The sequence below is a fragment of the Chiloscyllium plagiosum genome, chromosome 7 (genome assembly GCF_004010195.1).
Source record: "Chiloscyllium plagiosum isolate BGI_BamShark_2017 chromosome 7, ASM401019v2, whole genome shotgun sequence".
NCBI lineage: Eukaryota > Metazoa > Chordata > Chondrichthyes > Orectolobiformes > Hemiscylliidae > Chiloscyllium > Chiloscyllium plagiosum.
The window spans coordinates 14,790,577-14,806,619 of record NC_057716.1 but is presented as its reverse complement, the minus strand read 5'-3'; the positions used below and the strand labels follow the sequence as shown (position 1 = coordinate 14,806,619).

Below are 16,043 nucleotides of genomic sequence, written 5' to 3'. Positions count from 1 at the left end.
GGCCACATCGGGTACAGGGGATGCAATAGATGATATGTGTGGAGGTACAGGTGAATCTGTGGCGGATATGGAAGTTTCCTTTGGGGCCTTGGAGGGAGGTGAGAGGGGAGGTGTGGGCGCAAGTCTTGCACCTCCTGTTTAAGCAGTCTTGACTATATTGATAAGACAGTGAAAATGAGATTAGATTGCTACCCTCGTGAGATATGGCAGCTGGTCTATGAAAATTCATCTCATGCACAAGCCAAAACACACCATTTTTGATCACTATGTCCTGATAGAATCTTCTTCCCGACCTCTCCGCCCCCACCCCAATCTGTCCTATCACCCTCACCTTGACCTTTTTCCACCTATCACATTTCCGACGCCCCTCCCCCAAGTCCCTCCTCCCTATCTTTTATCTTAGCCTGCTGGACAAACTTTCCTCATTCCTGAAGAAGGGCTAATGCCCGAAACGTCGATTTTCCTGTTCCCTAGATGCTGCCTGACCTGCTGCGCTTCTCCAGCAACACATTTCCACCTACGACTGTATCCTGAGGAACTTCTGCAGAGAAGTCCTGGAGCTGAGGTGACTGACTGACTGCTGAAAATGTGTTGCTAGTAAAGCACAGCAGGTCAGGCAGCATCCAAGGAACAGGAGAATCGACGTTTCGGGCATAAGCCTGACTGCCAACAATCACAATCATCATCCTATGTGCCAGGTATAACTCCACGCAGTGGAGAGATTGCCCTTTGATACCCATTGATTCCAGTTTTATTAGAGCTCATTGATTGCACACTCAATCAAATGTAGCCTTGATGTCGAGGGCTGTCACTCTCACCTCACCTCTGGAATTCAGCTCTTTTGTCCATGATTGAGCCAAGGCTGTAATGAAGTCAGTAGCTGAGTGGCCCTGGCAGAACCCAAAACTAGATGTCACTGAGCAGGATATTGCTGAGCAGGTGCTGCTTGATAGCATTGTCGATGACACTTTCCATCACTGGACCAAATCTAGCTGCTACGTCCTTTAGGACTTGACCAGTTCGATCAGTCGGGCGACATTGAAATCCTCCACTCAGAGTACATTTTGTGCCCTTGCCATCCCCAGTGCTTTCTCCAAGCTCTCTTCAATGTGAAGGAGTAGTGATTGATCATCTGAAGGAGAATAGGTGTCATTGTTGAGGACTCCCAGGGCAAATCCATCCTGACTGTTCTACGACTGTGCCATCACCTCTGCCCATGGGATAGGACATCCAGGGATGGTGATGGTGGTGTCTTGGACGTTATAATTCCGTGATTATGACTATGTCTAGCTGTTGCTTGACAATTCTATGAGACAGTTCTCCCAGTTTTGCCACTAGCCCCCAGACATTAGGAAGGAAAACTTTGCATGATTGACCGGACTATTTCTGCTGTTGTCCTTTCCAGTTCCCAGATTTCTATCAGGTAGTCTGTTTGGTTTTCTTTCTTTGTTGAGACCTCATAGTGATTAATAGAACCAAGTGGCTTACTAGGTGATTTCAAAGGACAGTTGCTGTGGGTCTGGGGTCACATGTAGGCTGGACGAGGTGAGGATGGCAGATGTCCTTCCCTGAATGGCATTAGTGAACTAGATGGGTTTTTAAAATTTCTGACAGTTGATAATAGTTTCATGGCCGTCAGTGGATTTTCCATTCCAATTTTTTTCTCTTATTGAATTCAAATTCCACCATCTACTGTGGCAGGAATTGAACCTGTGTCAGCAAAGCCTTAGCTGAGTTTCTGGATTAATAGTCTAGCAATAACATCACTAGACCATTGTCTCCCCTTTTGCTATTACGCAAAAAGAAGTGCAGATCACTTGGCATATACCAACTATTTATGTGTTATACACCTTCAAAGACTTAAAAGATATGATAAACATAATCCCCTTAATCCTAAAAATAAATCTTTATTAACCATTAAGAGCACCCCTTTGCAGTATTGTCAGTGGAGAGAATCCTTAGCTCTGTACCTCTTTTGCTATAATTCAGCTGTGACTCCCAGTCCTAGTCTTCAGAATATGACCATCTTCCTGAAGCCTTCATAACCCTCTGTTTAAACATTCTGATCTTCAAATAATCCTTTCTGGGTTTTACTCAAATAGTCATGGTCTGGAACTATAACTAAATTCCTTACTCTGAGGTATTCTAATTTTAGCAAATCTAAAACACCTGGATGTAGGTTTGCTCGCTGAGCTTGGAAGGTTCATTTCGAGATGTTTTGGCACCCTACGAGATAACATCTTCAGTGGGCCTCTGGGCGAAGCTACAAATCTTCTCAAAATTCGCTAAAATACCTTTTCTCTTTTTCGAGAATAACTGTTTAACACATCCTTCTTCATCCTACTGAACTGTATCAAACTGAAACTAAAACTGAAAGTTTTCTTTCCAATTATGAGTGTTACCCTCAAATGTTAAAAAAATCCAGAATCTTCAATCGGAAAGCTATGTATGTTACACTGTATACTTTGATCGCCTGGAAGCACTTGCAAAAAAGTCCATTAGATCTTGGAGATTTTTTGTCTCAAACTGTTTTGATATAAGTTCTCATAATTACAGAAATACCCACATGGTAACCTTTCACCGCCTTCAGACACACAGAAATCTCATGCCTGTAGTTCAAAATTCAGAACTCTAAAAAATAAATTATGTTCAACTAGGTGTAAATTCCACACCTTACATCACAATCCCAAGGTTGGATTTGAATTCTTCACTGATCTATTTCATTGAGCTGCATTCAGATGTGAACTGTTAGCTCCAGGCACTCTTAAGTGCCTGATCAGTTGTGCCAAATACTGAGATGTGTTATTTATAGATGAAAAAAGCCCACCTCATCCCAAAAAGTATCTGTAAAATATTTAACTATAGAGGAACAAGATAATGAGAAAAGTAATGTGTCACAGAGGAATGCGAAGACATAATTAACTGATATAAAAATGAAGACAATGGAGACATAGAGGATAAAAACGAAACCTTCCTTATGCATTTAAAAAAAATGCTGGAAATACTAGACTTAGCATTCAGCATCTGTTATTGCATTTAGAAAGAAAAGCAGAGTTAATATTGTGGGTCTGGCTTTGTTCAAAATAAATCAAACCAGAGAAGGTGGTTGATTAATCAAGGTGTAGATTAGTAGTTCAAAGATATCAGCCGATAAAGTAGTTGTCAAAGCACATAAGAAAGCAATTCCTGCTGGTGACACAACTGGGCATGTCTGATCCTAGAACAAAAACATGCTTGATGAGTATTTTTGTTTCAAATGTAGTTAATATGATGATCATTTACTGGCACAAACCCATTTCAGTCTGTAGCAATTCTTTAACAACAGAACAGAAGTTTATTATGCAGAAAACACAATTTAAAAAGGAGCCCAACTAACTAGATCAGAAAAGAACAAACACAACTTTCAACCTATTTCCTAACACCATTAATTTGCAACAATTCAAGACCAGCAAAGTTCGCCATCTGTGCAAATCTCTAAGTTCTACTTAACTTACTCCCACCTGTATCTTTCCACTGAGCTATGGAGTTTTTAGCACTGAGAAGAACTGAAAACTCAAACTTTGTCAGCTACCAGTAACCTACAAATTTCTTATTAAGCGCTCCTGGATTGAAAATGTCCAAAACTAAACACTTTTTTTTTAATGAGGCGACTGGCTTTTCTGAATTGTATCCGTCTAAAGAGAGAAGCCAAGCTTGCTTCTCACCCTTTTCAGGTATCCTCTCACCTCTCTAAAAGCTTTCAATCTCTGGGCTTTCTAAATTAAAACCAATACTTCATGATTCTGAACTGAAAACAAATGGCCATTTGCATTCACTCTATCTGTTGTAAACCCCATAGCATTAAGATTTCATTCCATTAACATTCTGGGGTTCCCATTCTTATGCGCTTCAATTAATATTTGGTTAGGTCATTGTCCCACAAGGACTGTCTGACTATTTCTAAAAAGAAAACCTTCACGAAAGTCAATGAGGCTATACACAAACTGGAGGAACAGCACCTCATATTCTGCCTCAGGAGCTTACAGCCCAATGGCCTCAACATAGAGTTCAATAACCCTCTACCTGCATCTACCTATTATTATCCCACCTACCCTTCCCACATCTACCTATCACCATCCCATCTACCTTCCCCAACCCAAAACCCCTCCCTCTATTTACCTCCGAGCTCCATTCTTCATCTCCAGTCCTGATGAAGGTCCTGACCCAAAACGTCAAATCTCCTGCTCCTCCGGTCCTGTCTGACTTGCTTGGTTTTCCAGCCCCACATTTCATCAACATCCATATTCCTTTATTTTGAAATCCAAACTTGTTAAATGACATGAATCTCACACATTTCATCTTAATAATGAGAGGTCATACAAAAGCTTGGTCAAAGAATTTAGGAAAAGAATCAGGAGTAGTAAAACAGTTTAGAAAAGGAATTCTAGGCATGACCTTGGTCACTGAAAGCACACGCACCCATGATGTACAGTAATTATTGTGCGTAACAGGTCAGAATGTGACAACAGAAATCTTCTGGGGGGGAGGAGGGTGGTGGAGGTGAAGTATTACTTTCTCTGTAAGAAGAGGGTGACCTTATGAAGAATTTAATTTTGGTGAGAATTTTACATTGGAGGCATGTGTATGGACAGAAATAATGAGTGTATTGAGAGGGTAGAGCCAGCAAAGTATGATTGGGGGGGTGGGGTGGGAAATAGGTGAGGTCACTGAATATTTTTAAGGTGGAGGTAGATAGGTTTTTGCTGGGTGAGAGGTACATGGAAATATGGAAATTGAAACACAGATTATGCCATGATCTTATTGAATGGCAGAGCAGGTTTAAAGGGCTGAGTGGCCCATAACTTCTAATTTGTATGTTTATGTGTTAAAGAATGTTGAGGTATTGTGGCTAATTAGGACAGCATTGAGAAAACTGGAAATAGGAATGTCATAGCTGGTGATCCCAACAGTAGATGGGCTAATGCAGGGACAGAGTCAAGTGATGTGGAAGTGGTGAGAATATGCAAACCATGTTAACAAGAGAAAGTAAAACTCAGGGCAAATTATTAAGCTAGCAGTGCTAATCATTTATACAGTTTAATAAGTGGCTGTAAAATTCGATTATTTTGTTCCTTCCAGTATTTAACTAGAAAAAGTTGTGGTTCATCCAAAATCGAAAGACTGACAAACAGTCTATTAACATTGAAACAATGGAGAGTTAAGAGGTGGTGGAGATGTAGAGCTGGGTACCATTGGTATATAAATGAAAGTTGACTCGATGCCTTTTAATAAAGTTCGCAGCAGGCAGTTTGTAGGTGAGGAAGAGGAGGGGGCCATGGATAACTCATTGGAAGCTTCAGATTTATACATCCTTAAAACAAGAAGCAGTACATCTTTTGATGGCAATTTTAACAGTCATTATAGAAAATGTTATGAACATGTGCAGAGCCAGAGAAGGTAGGTGATAAATAAAAGAACATGTAAAGGTTGCAAAAGACATAACCTGTAGACGGATTATTTATTTCCTGAATAAAAGCTTTTCTATTTTTGTTCCTATCTAGGTCCTCCTGGAGTTGCTTCAAGCTGGGGGAATTGTACAGTTTGATGAGAACAGACTGATCACTATGGCTGAGAAGGCTGCATTGTGAGTTCTGGTTTCAACTCAATTATAATCCTGCTTGTTAGGCAAGAAAAGTTTTGAGATTTATCTTTTGCCTGGAACTGGTACTTTCACTGCTAATGGGTTTGATTTTTTACTCATTTGAAAATCAAAAAAAAATTGCTTAGAGTTTGTTAGAAATAATTTGAAAATATGCCTTAGGTTCACTAATGAGGCACATATTTGCTGTATAAACAAGACATCACCTCCAGAGAATGTCTTATTTTTTGATCGGGGATGAAAACAAAACTGCCATTATTTATTCTTGCCTATAATGCTTCTAATTTTCTAGACTTTCAAACTTGACTGTATTATCTGTTACATCTCCCTTAGGGTAGTGTTAAGTTAGAAATCAGATTTTACAATTTAACTTAATGTATGATTCTAGTACTAAATACCAACAAAATTCAATTTTCTTTTAGTGTTATAATCACTGTCTTGATGACATAGTTATTAGACATCTGTACTTTGTTTCTCTATGCTGTTGAAATAATAAAGTAATGGTTAAAGTGGGCGACAATTCAGTTTCAGAGCTTGCAGGTTTTGCGGCAGGATATTTAATGTATGTTTAATAGCAAGAAATTGATTTATTGAATGATTACAGGCTAGTCAAATTAATCATAGTAGCAAGAAATTATTGGTAAAGATTGAGGGGTCAGAATAAACCTTCATTTAGAAAGAAACAAATTACTCAAAGACAGCCAACATGGGGTTTGATAAAGTTGGATCATGTCTGACTAACGTGATTGTATATTTTTGTGGAGCTAACAAAGAGGGTTGATGAGGACAGTGCATTTGACGTGTAGCCTTTATGGATTTTAACTGGGCATATCATGAGGCCAAACATAGCAAACTTCACAAAAGCCAAAGACCAAAGGATTCAAGGCAATTTAGATTCAAAACTAGCTCAGAGGCAGGAAGCAAAGAATCATGGTCAATCAATTAATGCTTTTAGTGATTAGAAGATTGTTTCCAGTGGCCTTCCACAAGACGCAGTACAAGGTCCCGAAGATCCTTTGTTACATAGCAATGATTTAGGGGTGTATGTAGGGATATGATTTAGAAGTTTGTAGGTGATGCACAAATTGTCTATGTGGTTGAAGTTCTGGATTGCATCTTGAACCCACAACCATCTGACCTGAAGGCCAAAGTTCCATCTGCTGAGTCAGGACTGCCTTTTGCATCTATTATTAATTAATGTTGTGGTTCTGTTCGCCGAGCTGGGAATTTGTGTTGCAGACGTTTTGTCCCCTGTTTAGGTGACATCCTCAGTGCTTGGGAGCCTCCTGTGAAGTGCTTCTGTGAAATGCCACTATAAATGCCGGAGGAAACATCACAGAAGCGCTTCACAGGAGGCTCCCAAGCACTGAGGATGTCACCTAGACAGGGGACGAAACGTCTGCAACAAAACTTTCCAGCTCGGCGAACAGAACCACAGCAACGAGCACCCGAGCTACAAATCTTCTCTCAAACTTTGAATTATTAATTAATATTATTTCACTTGTTTTTATCATTCTTTATTCTGCAAATCATCTCGTACTGCTGGTGGATTAGCAACATTTGTCCTAAATACAATAAATAAAATGTAAAGAGTAATTAAGGACCATGAACCATTGAGCTATTTCTTTAAGCTGGATCTTCTAGTTATCAAATGGAATGCTAATCCCTCCTCTCTAATTTTTTGCCTTTTACATTCTATGTAGAATGAAAGGTTTTGTGTTTTAGCATGTCTTGCTTTTGAAGTTTATATTGACATGATAATGGCATTGTGATTTAACACAACGATGTAGACTCATTTAATGTGCATATGTGAAGTCTCAAACATGGTTTTCATGTACTAACCTCTACAGGTGCTAATTAGTAGCTGGTATTTCATAAAGGCAGATAAGTCAACGTTGTTGTTAAAAACATACAATTGCAGAGAAGTAATAACGTTGTAAACACTCATCTTGCAATTGTTTACTGAAGTCATTTGTGTCATGTACTTTTATTTCCTTAAGCTATTTGCACTGAAGAAATGTTTTAAAATCTTGCTTTTGAATTTCACAGAGGCATCACAATGAAGCAAAATGAGTTGATAGATTTTCACAAAATCTTCCAATGCCTTTTTAGAAAAAGTCCTGAGTTGATAATTTAACTGAATACTGAGGACAAAGTCTTGACAGTTTGCAGAATAAGTGGTAATGTGGTAGGCTATGTAATAAATTCCAATTAATTTTTTGAGCCAGCATCACATGTAAATTAGATCCTGTTGAAGTAGTGTGCGTTGGTATCACACACAGAACTTTCTATTTATGCAGCACTTATTACTACCTTGTCCCACTTATGCTGTGACAGTTTTGAAAAATGTCTGTGTTGTCTGCATTGAAGACTTTCACTAATTGCTGTTCAACGAGAATAAAACTAGATTATTCGCCTGCCAGAAAAATGCGCCATGCATTTTTTTAATGTTCAAAAATACTTGAGAATGAACACATCTGTCAAAAACTCAAAGAATCATTCTACTTGTAATTATCCATTAGATCAGCTCTGCTTTGGGTCTGAGAAATAATTCTGAGGCCCACATTGTGAGCTGGTGGACATGCCTGGAAACTGCATCACTTTTAAAAGGACTCTTGTTCTCCTTTTGATAGCCCTGAAACTAATCCAGTCAGAATATTATGTATTTCGGAGATTGTCAGGAGACTTTGACAAAGCTTAGGTTTAACAGAATTAGGAATATATTTGTTGCTACACTTCCTTTTCTCACTTTTTTAAGTATGAGTATGGAAAGCAAAAGCAAAACATGCCACAATCTGAAATTGAATAGTAAATGCTGGGAACAGGGTAAAGATCAGGTCTGGGGAAATGAACAAAGTTAACAATTTGGGTTGATGAGTTTTGTCAGAACTAAAATAAATCAGAGATTTTACAGTTTCTAAGCAAGCTACTCACTTTTTTTTATGTGGGTAACCAAGTTAATTTCCAAATCTGTAAAAGTTATTTCTCTTGAATATAGGTATGTGAATAATATAATGCAATCATCATGACAAAATTATCAGAAACTTGCAGAAAATTGAAGGCTGTTCGGAATATATGTTGGAACTTCTGTAACCCAATCTTATAAATTAATTCATCCTCCATTCAAGAAGCTATACTCCCTACCTCCCCTTCTCTTCGTACAACTTGGCATTCTTCATTTCATTCCATTCAGCTTTATTCTGTTTCCAATTCATTGTGCAGATCGTGATTCTTCACCAGTTCTCAGAGCCAGATTTCAACATGCCTCGCTCCTCACTGATAACATTCATGTTTTGAAGGATTGCATTTTATTGTATCCCATGGATGTTTTTAATTCTCCACAATTATGAGGAATTCAGATAGATTTCATAATAAAATGTGATTGCATTGGGAAAACATGGTCATTGCCTGGATAGAGGAAAACCATACGATTCGCATGTTGTTTAACATTTGGTCTAATCTAGAGTCATAAAGATGTACAGCATGGAAGCAGACCCTTCGGTCCAACTTTTCCATGCCGACCAGATATCCCAACCCAATCTAGTCCCACCTGTCAGCACCCGGTCCATATCCCTCCAAACCCTTCCTATTCATATACCCATCCAGATGTCTTTTAAATGTTGCAATTGTGCCAGCCTCCACCACTTCCTCTGGCAGCTCATTCTGGACACATACCACCCTCTGTTTGAAAAAGTTGCCCCGAAGGTCTCTTTTATATCTTTCCCCTCTCACCTGAACCTATGCCCTTTAGTTCTGGACTCCCTCACCCCAGGGAAAAGACTTTGCCTATTTACCCTATCCATGCCCCTCATAATTTTGTAAACCTCTAAAAGCTCACCCCTCAGCCTCTGACACTCCAGGGAAAACAGCTCCAGCCTGTGCAGCCTCTCCCTATAGCTCAAATCCTCCAACCTTGGAAACATCCTTGTAAATCTTTTCTGAACCCTTTCAAGTTTCACAACATCTTTCCAATAGGAAGGAGACCAGAATTGCACACAATATTCCAACAGTGGCCGTCACCTTCTTCGCTGTCCACTACACCTCCAATTTTGGTGTCATCTGCAAACTTACTAACTGTACCTCTTATGCTCTCATCCCAATCATTTATGTAAATGACAAAAAGTAGAGGACCCAGCACCGATCCTTGTGGCATTCCACTGGTCACAGGCCTCCATTCTGAAAAACAACCTTCCACCACCACCCTCTGTCTTCTACCTTTGAGCCAGTTCTATATCCAAATGGCTAGTTCTCCCTCTATTCTGTGAGATCTAACCTTGCTAACCAGTCTCCCATGGGGAACCTTGTTGAATGCCTTACTGAAGTCCATATAGATCATATCTACCACTCTGCCCTCATCAATTCTCTTTGTTACTTCTTCAAAAAACTCAAAACAAGTTTGTGAGACATGGTTTGAGATTAGATTCACTACGGTGTGGAAACAGGCCCTTCGGCCGAACAAGTCCACACCGCCCCTCCGAAGAGAAACCCACCCAAACCCATTCCCCTACCCTATATTTACCCCTGACTAACGCACCTAACACTATGGGCAATTTAGCATGGCCAATTCACCTAACCTGCACTCTTTGGACTGTGGGAGGAAACTGGAGCACCCGGAGGAAATCCACGCAGACATGGGGAGAATGTACAAACTCCACACAGACACTTGCCCGAGGCGGGAATTGAAACCAGGTCCCTTGCCCACCACCAACGTCAGGCACACTGGTCAGGTTCCCTGGCTTGTCCTTACCGCCTTCTTAAACAGTGGCACCACGTTTGCCAACCTCCAGTCTTCCAGCACCTCACCTGTGACTATCGATTATACAAATATCTCAGCAAGAGGCCTAGCAATGACTTCTCTAGCTTCCCACAGAGTTCTAGGGCACACCTGATCAAGTCCGAGGGATTTATCCATTTTATGCATTTCAAGACATCCAACACTTCCTCCTCTGTATTATGGTCATTTTGCAAGATGTCACCACCAATTTCCCTACAGTCTATATCTTCCATATCCTTTTCCACAGTAAATACTGATGCAAAATACTCATTTAGTATCTCCCCCATTTTCTGCGGCTCCACACAAAGGCCGCCTTGCTGATCTTTGAGGGGCTCTATTCTCTCCCTAGTTACCCTTTTGTCCTTAATGTATTTGTGAAAGCTCTTTGGATTCTACTTAATTTTATTTGCCAAAGCTATCTCATGTCCCCTTTTTGCTCTCCTGATTTCCCTCTTAAGCATACTCCTACTTCCTTTATACTCTTCTAAGGATTCACTCGATCTATACCTTGATGTCTATACCTTACATCTGCTTCCTTTTTCTTAACCAAACCCTGAATTCCTTATTTTGTTAGGGTATCCACCAAAACAACAGATTGGCCCTCCTAATTCATATGTTTGCATGAAGCACAGATATTTTCTCTTTTGGAGAACTGAGTTTGCTACATCTGAAAGGTTGTGTGTCTTCCCCATTGGATTGCTACACCTGCACGTCAGCCTTCAGTGACGTATTACCAGGGACATCTGCATCTGCACTTGCTACGTCTACACTTTCCAAAATTTTACCATCTGCTTATGGTGGTTTTTCATTGTGCCTTGTTTGAGTCCATGTTGGAGACACTCTGACCCTTTCTCCATGAATTTGCATCTCTATTTGCATTGTTATGAAGGAGGGCAAGGGGTCTATTGAAGTGTTTGTTTCTAAGTATTTGAAAATGAAACTCTTTCTTTCTAGCTATCAAGTTTGCGAATTCATGTATGAGAAGAAACAGCTGTATGATAAGATCATCTCCTGTTACCTGAATGATCAAGTTAGGAAGGTGCGTATTTCAAGAAAGGGGATGAAATATAATCATTGGGTTATGTATAATTACAACTTTGGTTAATTATTTGTATTCCACCTGAGTTTGGGACTGCAAACCCCTCTATAGCATTGACCTCTATAAATTATACGCTATCCAAAATGTCGTGCAATGTTGATGTACATTGTTGCAAATTTCATGTAATAGTTACAGATTCTTAATGAGATTTGAATTTGTGACCAAACTGTCAAATTACATTGCTTAGGAGAAAGCAATATAAAAAGATGTACTATCATGGGAAAGGCTTCTGAGACTGCCCACAGTATAGTGTATCCTACGCTGTTGAGTCATAAACTGCAATGCAGGAATGATTCAATGCTGATTGGCCCTCCTAATTCATATGTTTGCATGAAGCACAGATATTTTCTCTTTTGGAGAACTGAATTTGCTACATCTGAAAGGTTGTGTGTCTGAAATGGTCTGCACTGTACACATGCATCTGACCTCTAATGAAATAATCAGCTCTCAGAATGACTGTAAAGAATAACTCAGCTGCTTGGAAATCAAAACTGTGTTCCATTCTTCATTGCTGGCACATGCCTTGCTATTTCAAGGTTCCTTACTGTTCACTGGGTGGGAAAGGTTATAAATCAATGAAACTTTAATCTAGATGTAACTTTACAGTGCTGATTACGTGGGCAGGTTCAGATGGAGTAATTGCACAATGAGTTGAGTGATTCTCCCATTCTGAATAGGTAGAGATTGACCAAGTGGGCATCAAGGCAAGAAGGTGAAAATGGCCTGAGCAGCTCTCCACCATGTCCAAACCATCAAGGCGATCCAGATAGCCTGAATACTCACTCCCATTAGAAGATAAGCAGCCATTAGGTTCATTTTAATCAACCATACAGAAGCCTCCAAGTTTCTCACTACTGCATCCAATTGCTTCTTGACTAGTTTGTGCTTATTGACCACTGCTGGCTATCAGGGTTTTTTTTTTGATAAGCACTAAAAGACTGACAAACATTATTCTTAAATTTGCATAGACTATTTTGAACCTATTCTGCTCCCCTTTTTATTTTAAAGTAAATTCAGATCTCCACCTCCATGTCTTTCAATATATTTGTGCACCCTTGTGTGATTATCTGTCTAGGTGTCCTCCCTCAGGCTGAAAAGCCCAAATCTCCATCCGTCTTGCCGTGCTTCACTTTCATCATGTATTCAGGACTTTGAATAAGACATGCTACAATTTGAACACTGTCTACGAATGCTGGTTGTAGCTACAAATGTACTCTATCTGCTTTCAATGTATGCACGGCAACCTATCTTCTGCCAGAGGGTATCGACTATCTGGAATTCTCTACCCCAGAGAGCTGTAGCGGCTCACATGGCTGAAAGCATTTAAAAAGCAAGTGAATGGATTTTTGAAATATCATGGAGTTGAAGGCTATGTTGAGCTTGTAGGTAAGAGGAGTTAAGACCTGTCATAGATCTACCATGAACTTAGTGAATGGTGAGGCAGGCTTGAGGGACTGAATAGGCTGATGTTCCAGTGATTACTTCTCTTCTCATCAATGTAATCCTTCAATATTATTTTTATTAATGAAGATTTATAAGGGTAGTTTTGACAAATCAGAAGAATGCGAGCATATGAACAAGGATTAAGAGTATTCTGCTCAGCCATTTTAGCCTGTGCTACCATTTGATATATTCATGACTGATCTGATTCTAGCCTCAATTCTACATTCCTGCATATCCCCAATAATCCTTCTTACCTTTGGTCATCAAGAATCAATCTACCTCTGCCTTAAAAATATTTAAAGATTCTGTATCCACGGATTTTTTGATGAAGGGCAGTCCTGCTCTCCGGATAGTCGGTATCCTCTGGCAGAAGATAGGTTGCCGTGCATACATTGAAGGCAGATAGAGTACATTTGTAGCTACAACTAGCATTCGTAGACAGTGATCAAATTGTAGAATGCCCTATTCAAAGTCCTGAATACATGATGAAAACAGAGTGAAGCACGGCTCTCAACCATCTCAGAGAAACTTCCTTTCCACACCTATCTTAGATGGGCAATTCCACATTTTTAAACTGATATGACCTCTAGTTGTAGACTTCTCCATAAAGGAAATATCCTTTCCATGTTTACCAGGTCAAATCCCCTCACGGTTTTTTGTGTTTCAGTTAGGTTTCTTTGACTCTTCTAAACTTCAGAGGTTACAAGTCTAGCCTCTCCTCATAAGCAATGTGCTCATTCTGAGTATTAGTAAGCCTTGACTGAACTGCTTCCAATGCATTTACTTTCTTCTCTAAGTACAATGACTGGTGGTCTACACAGTACTCTGGATGCGATCAAACCAATGCTCTGTATAGCTGATCCATAACCTCTCAAACTTGCATTCAGTTCCTCTTGCACTAAACCAGAACAGTCTATTTGTTTTTGTGATTACTTGCTGCAACTACATACTAACTTTCTGTGATGTATGAGCAAGGACACCTGAACTCTCTGCATCTCTAAGCTCTTCAACCTCTCATTATTTAGATATTGTGCTTTTTTATTCTATTTAGATTAGATTCTCTACAATGTGGAAACAGGCCCTTCGGCCCAACAAGTCCACACCGACCCTCCAAAGAGTAACTCACCCAGACCCATTTCCCTCTGACTAATGCACCTAACACTATGGGCAATTTAACATGGCCAATTAACCTGGCCTGCACATCTTTGGACTGTGGAGAAACCCTGAGGAAACCCACGCAGACACCGGGAGAATGTGCAAACTCCACACAGACAGTTGCCTGAGGCTGGAATTGAACCTGGGACCCTGGTGCTGTGAGGCAGTAGTGCTAACCACTGTGCCACCCTATTTTTCTATTTGTTAATAAAACTTCCTGCAAAATCTCACCATTTGCCATATCTTTGCTCATTCAACTCACTCAACTATATCCCTTTGTATGCTCCCCACGTCTTGCTGTATTATCTTTATGGATTGGATCTAAAACTGCAGCACTATGGTGCCTAGTCTCCAGCACTGTATAGCTCCTTTCAGGGGATGTGTGCTCAAGGAATTTAACCCATGAAGCTAAAGTATTTTTAAGTGATGCCAACATTTGGTTACGTTTAGTTCCTTGGATGTTTTTGTATTTTGTTTTGTGGCATATGCACAGCATTGAGCCAGATTGTCATTATCATTTTGTTTTGTTTTGAGAATGATAATTAGAAAATACTCATTTATTCACTGGACTAATGTTTATTTCTTAATTAATACTGGTTTTCTATTTGAGTAAGTTGACTGATGTTCTCTTCACAGACTTTCACCGCTAGTCGCATGTTTTCATTTCACAGAACAAAAATAGTAACCTTTTGTCATTTAAGAGACAAAATATTTGAGGCAATATGATTGAAATGTATTCAATCAATGTGTCTGCACCTGGGTGGAGTGTTATCTTGACTGACCAGATCATTTGAACAAAGAATAAACAGTTGTAGCACTCTTAGGATAATTTAGTATAGGATTAGAGCCTTGAGTATTTATTTGAGTGGTCTGTGCATTCTTTGAGTAATTGGAATGACAAACTTGGTTGATTGTGTCATATTCTTGATTAATACACAAAGACAAAGCGATTTGCTGAGATCAGTAAGACCTTACTCATTTTAGCTAAAGGTGATTTGCTCCAGGGATTACGCTAGAGTGAGTTGAAAGCCAATTCAATCAATTGCCTTTGACTGTGGGAGGAAAATGTGTTTTTTTTTTCGAGTTGATGCTAATGTTATCTTCAAGGCTCCAGTTTCTTTGCCAGTCATAAATCTAACACTTTAATTTTCAGGAAGTTCCATTTCAGTGAATGTGTGGAAATTTTAAATTTTTGTGGATCTTTTCTCTTAGAAAAGCCAAACTGTTTTGGAATGTAGATGCACTGTATAACGAATTTTATTCTCCCAACCTCTCTTTTTATATACACACACACACACGCACGCACACACACACACACACACCCTTACTGCCAATAGCCAAACCTTGTTGCTTAACCATTCAAATCATCAGGGTTGTTCAGACTGGCAGAGGGCAGCGAAATTCATTTCTGGATTGGAAGTGATATTTGACTGCTTATAGAACTTTCCATTGGGTGCTCAGTTCCCATGGAATGTTAGGAATTGGTCAGCTCAAAGGAGACGAGCAAGCAATTGATGAGTTTTGGCTTTAACTGATGGCATTCAGTCCCACGTCTTAACAAAAGTGGAGTCTCTGAAATATGTCTCTGGAGTATCCTGCAGCAAGTATAGGAAACGCATGGTAGCATGTACAGGAAATGCATGGTTGGGCAGGGTTCGTGGAGATTGAAGGTGATGGGTCTAGGGGGAAGATGTGGGAGGAGTGACCGAGTGGCTAGCACTGCTGCCTCACAGCACCATCGACCCAGGTTCAACTCCACCCTCAGGTAACTGTCTGTGTGGAGTTTGCACATTCTCCTCTGGTCTGTGTGGGTTGCTGCTAGGTGCTCTGGTTTCTTCCCACCGTCCAAAGATGCGCAGGTTAGGTGGATTGGCCATGCTAAATTGCCCATAGTGTCCAGGAGGTGGGTTAACCATGGGAAATATAGGGTTACA

General features: G+C 39.9%; 1 protein-coding gene across 6 annotated transcripts in view; it reads left to right on the top strand.

Moving 5' to 3' along the window:
• The window catches only part of vps8 (VPS8 subunit of CORVET complex), a 555,322-nt gene that overhangs the window by 168,339 nt on the left and 370,940 nt on the right, over window positions 1–16,043 (top strand). For all 6 annotated transcript variants that reach the window (XM_043693080.1, XM_043693078.1, XM_043693079.1 and 3 more), the window contains 2 exons: window positions 5,541–5,623; window positions 11,367–11,451. In XM_043693080.1, the coding sequence (XP_043549015.1) occupies window positions 5,541–5,623; window positions 11,367–11,451 (168 nt within the window). The remainder of the gene's footprint in view (window positions 1–5,540; window positions 5,624–11,366; window positions 11,452–16,043) is intronic.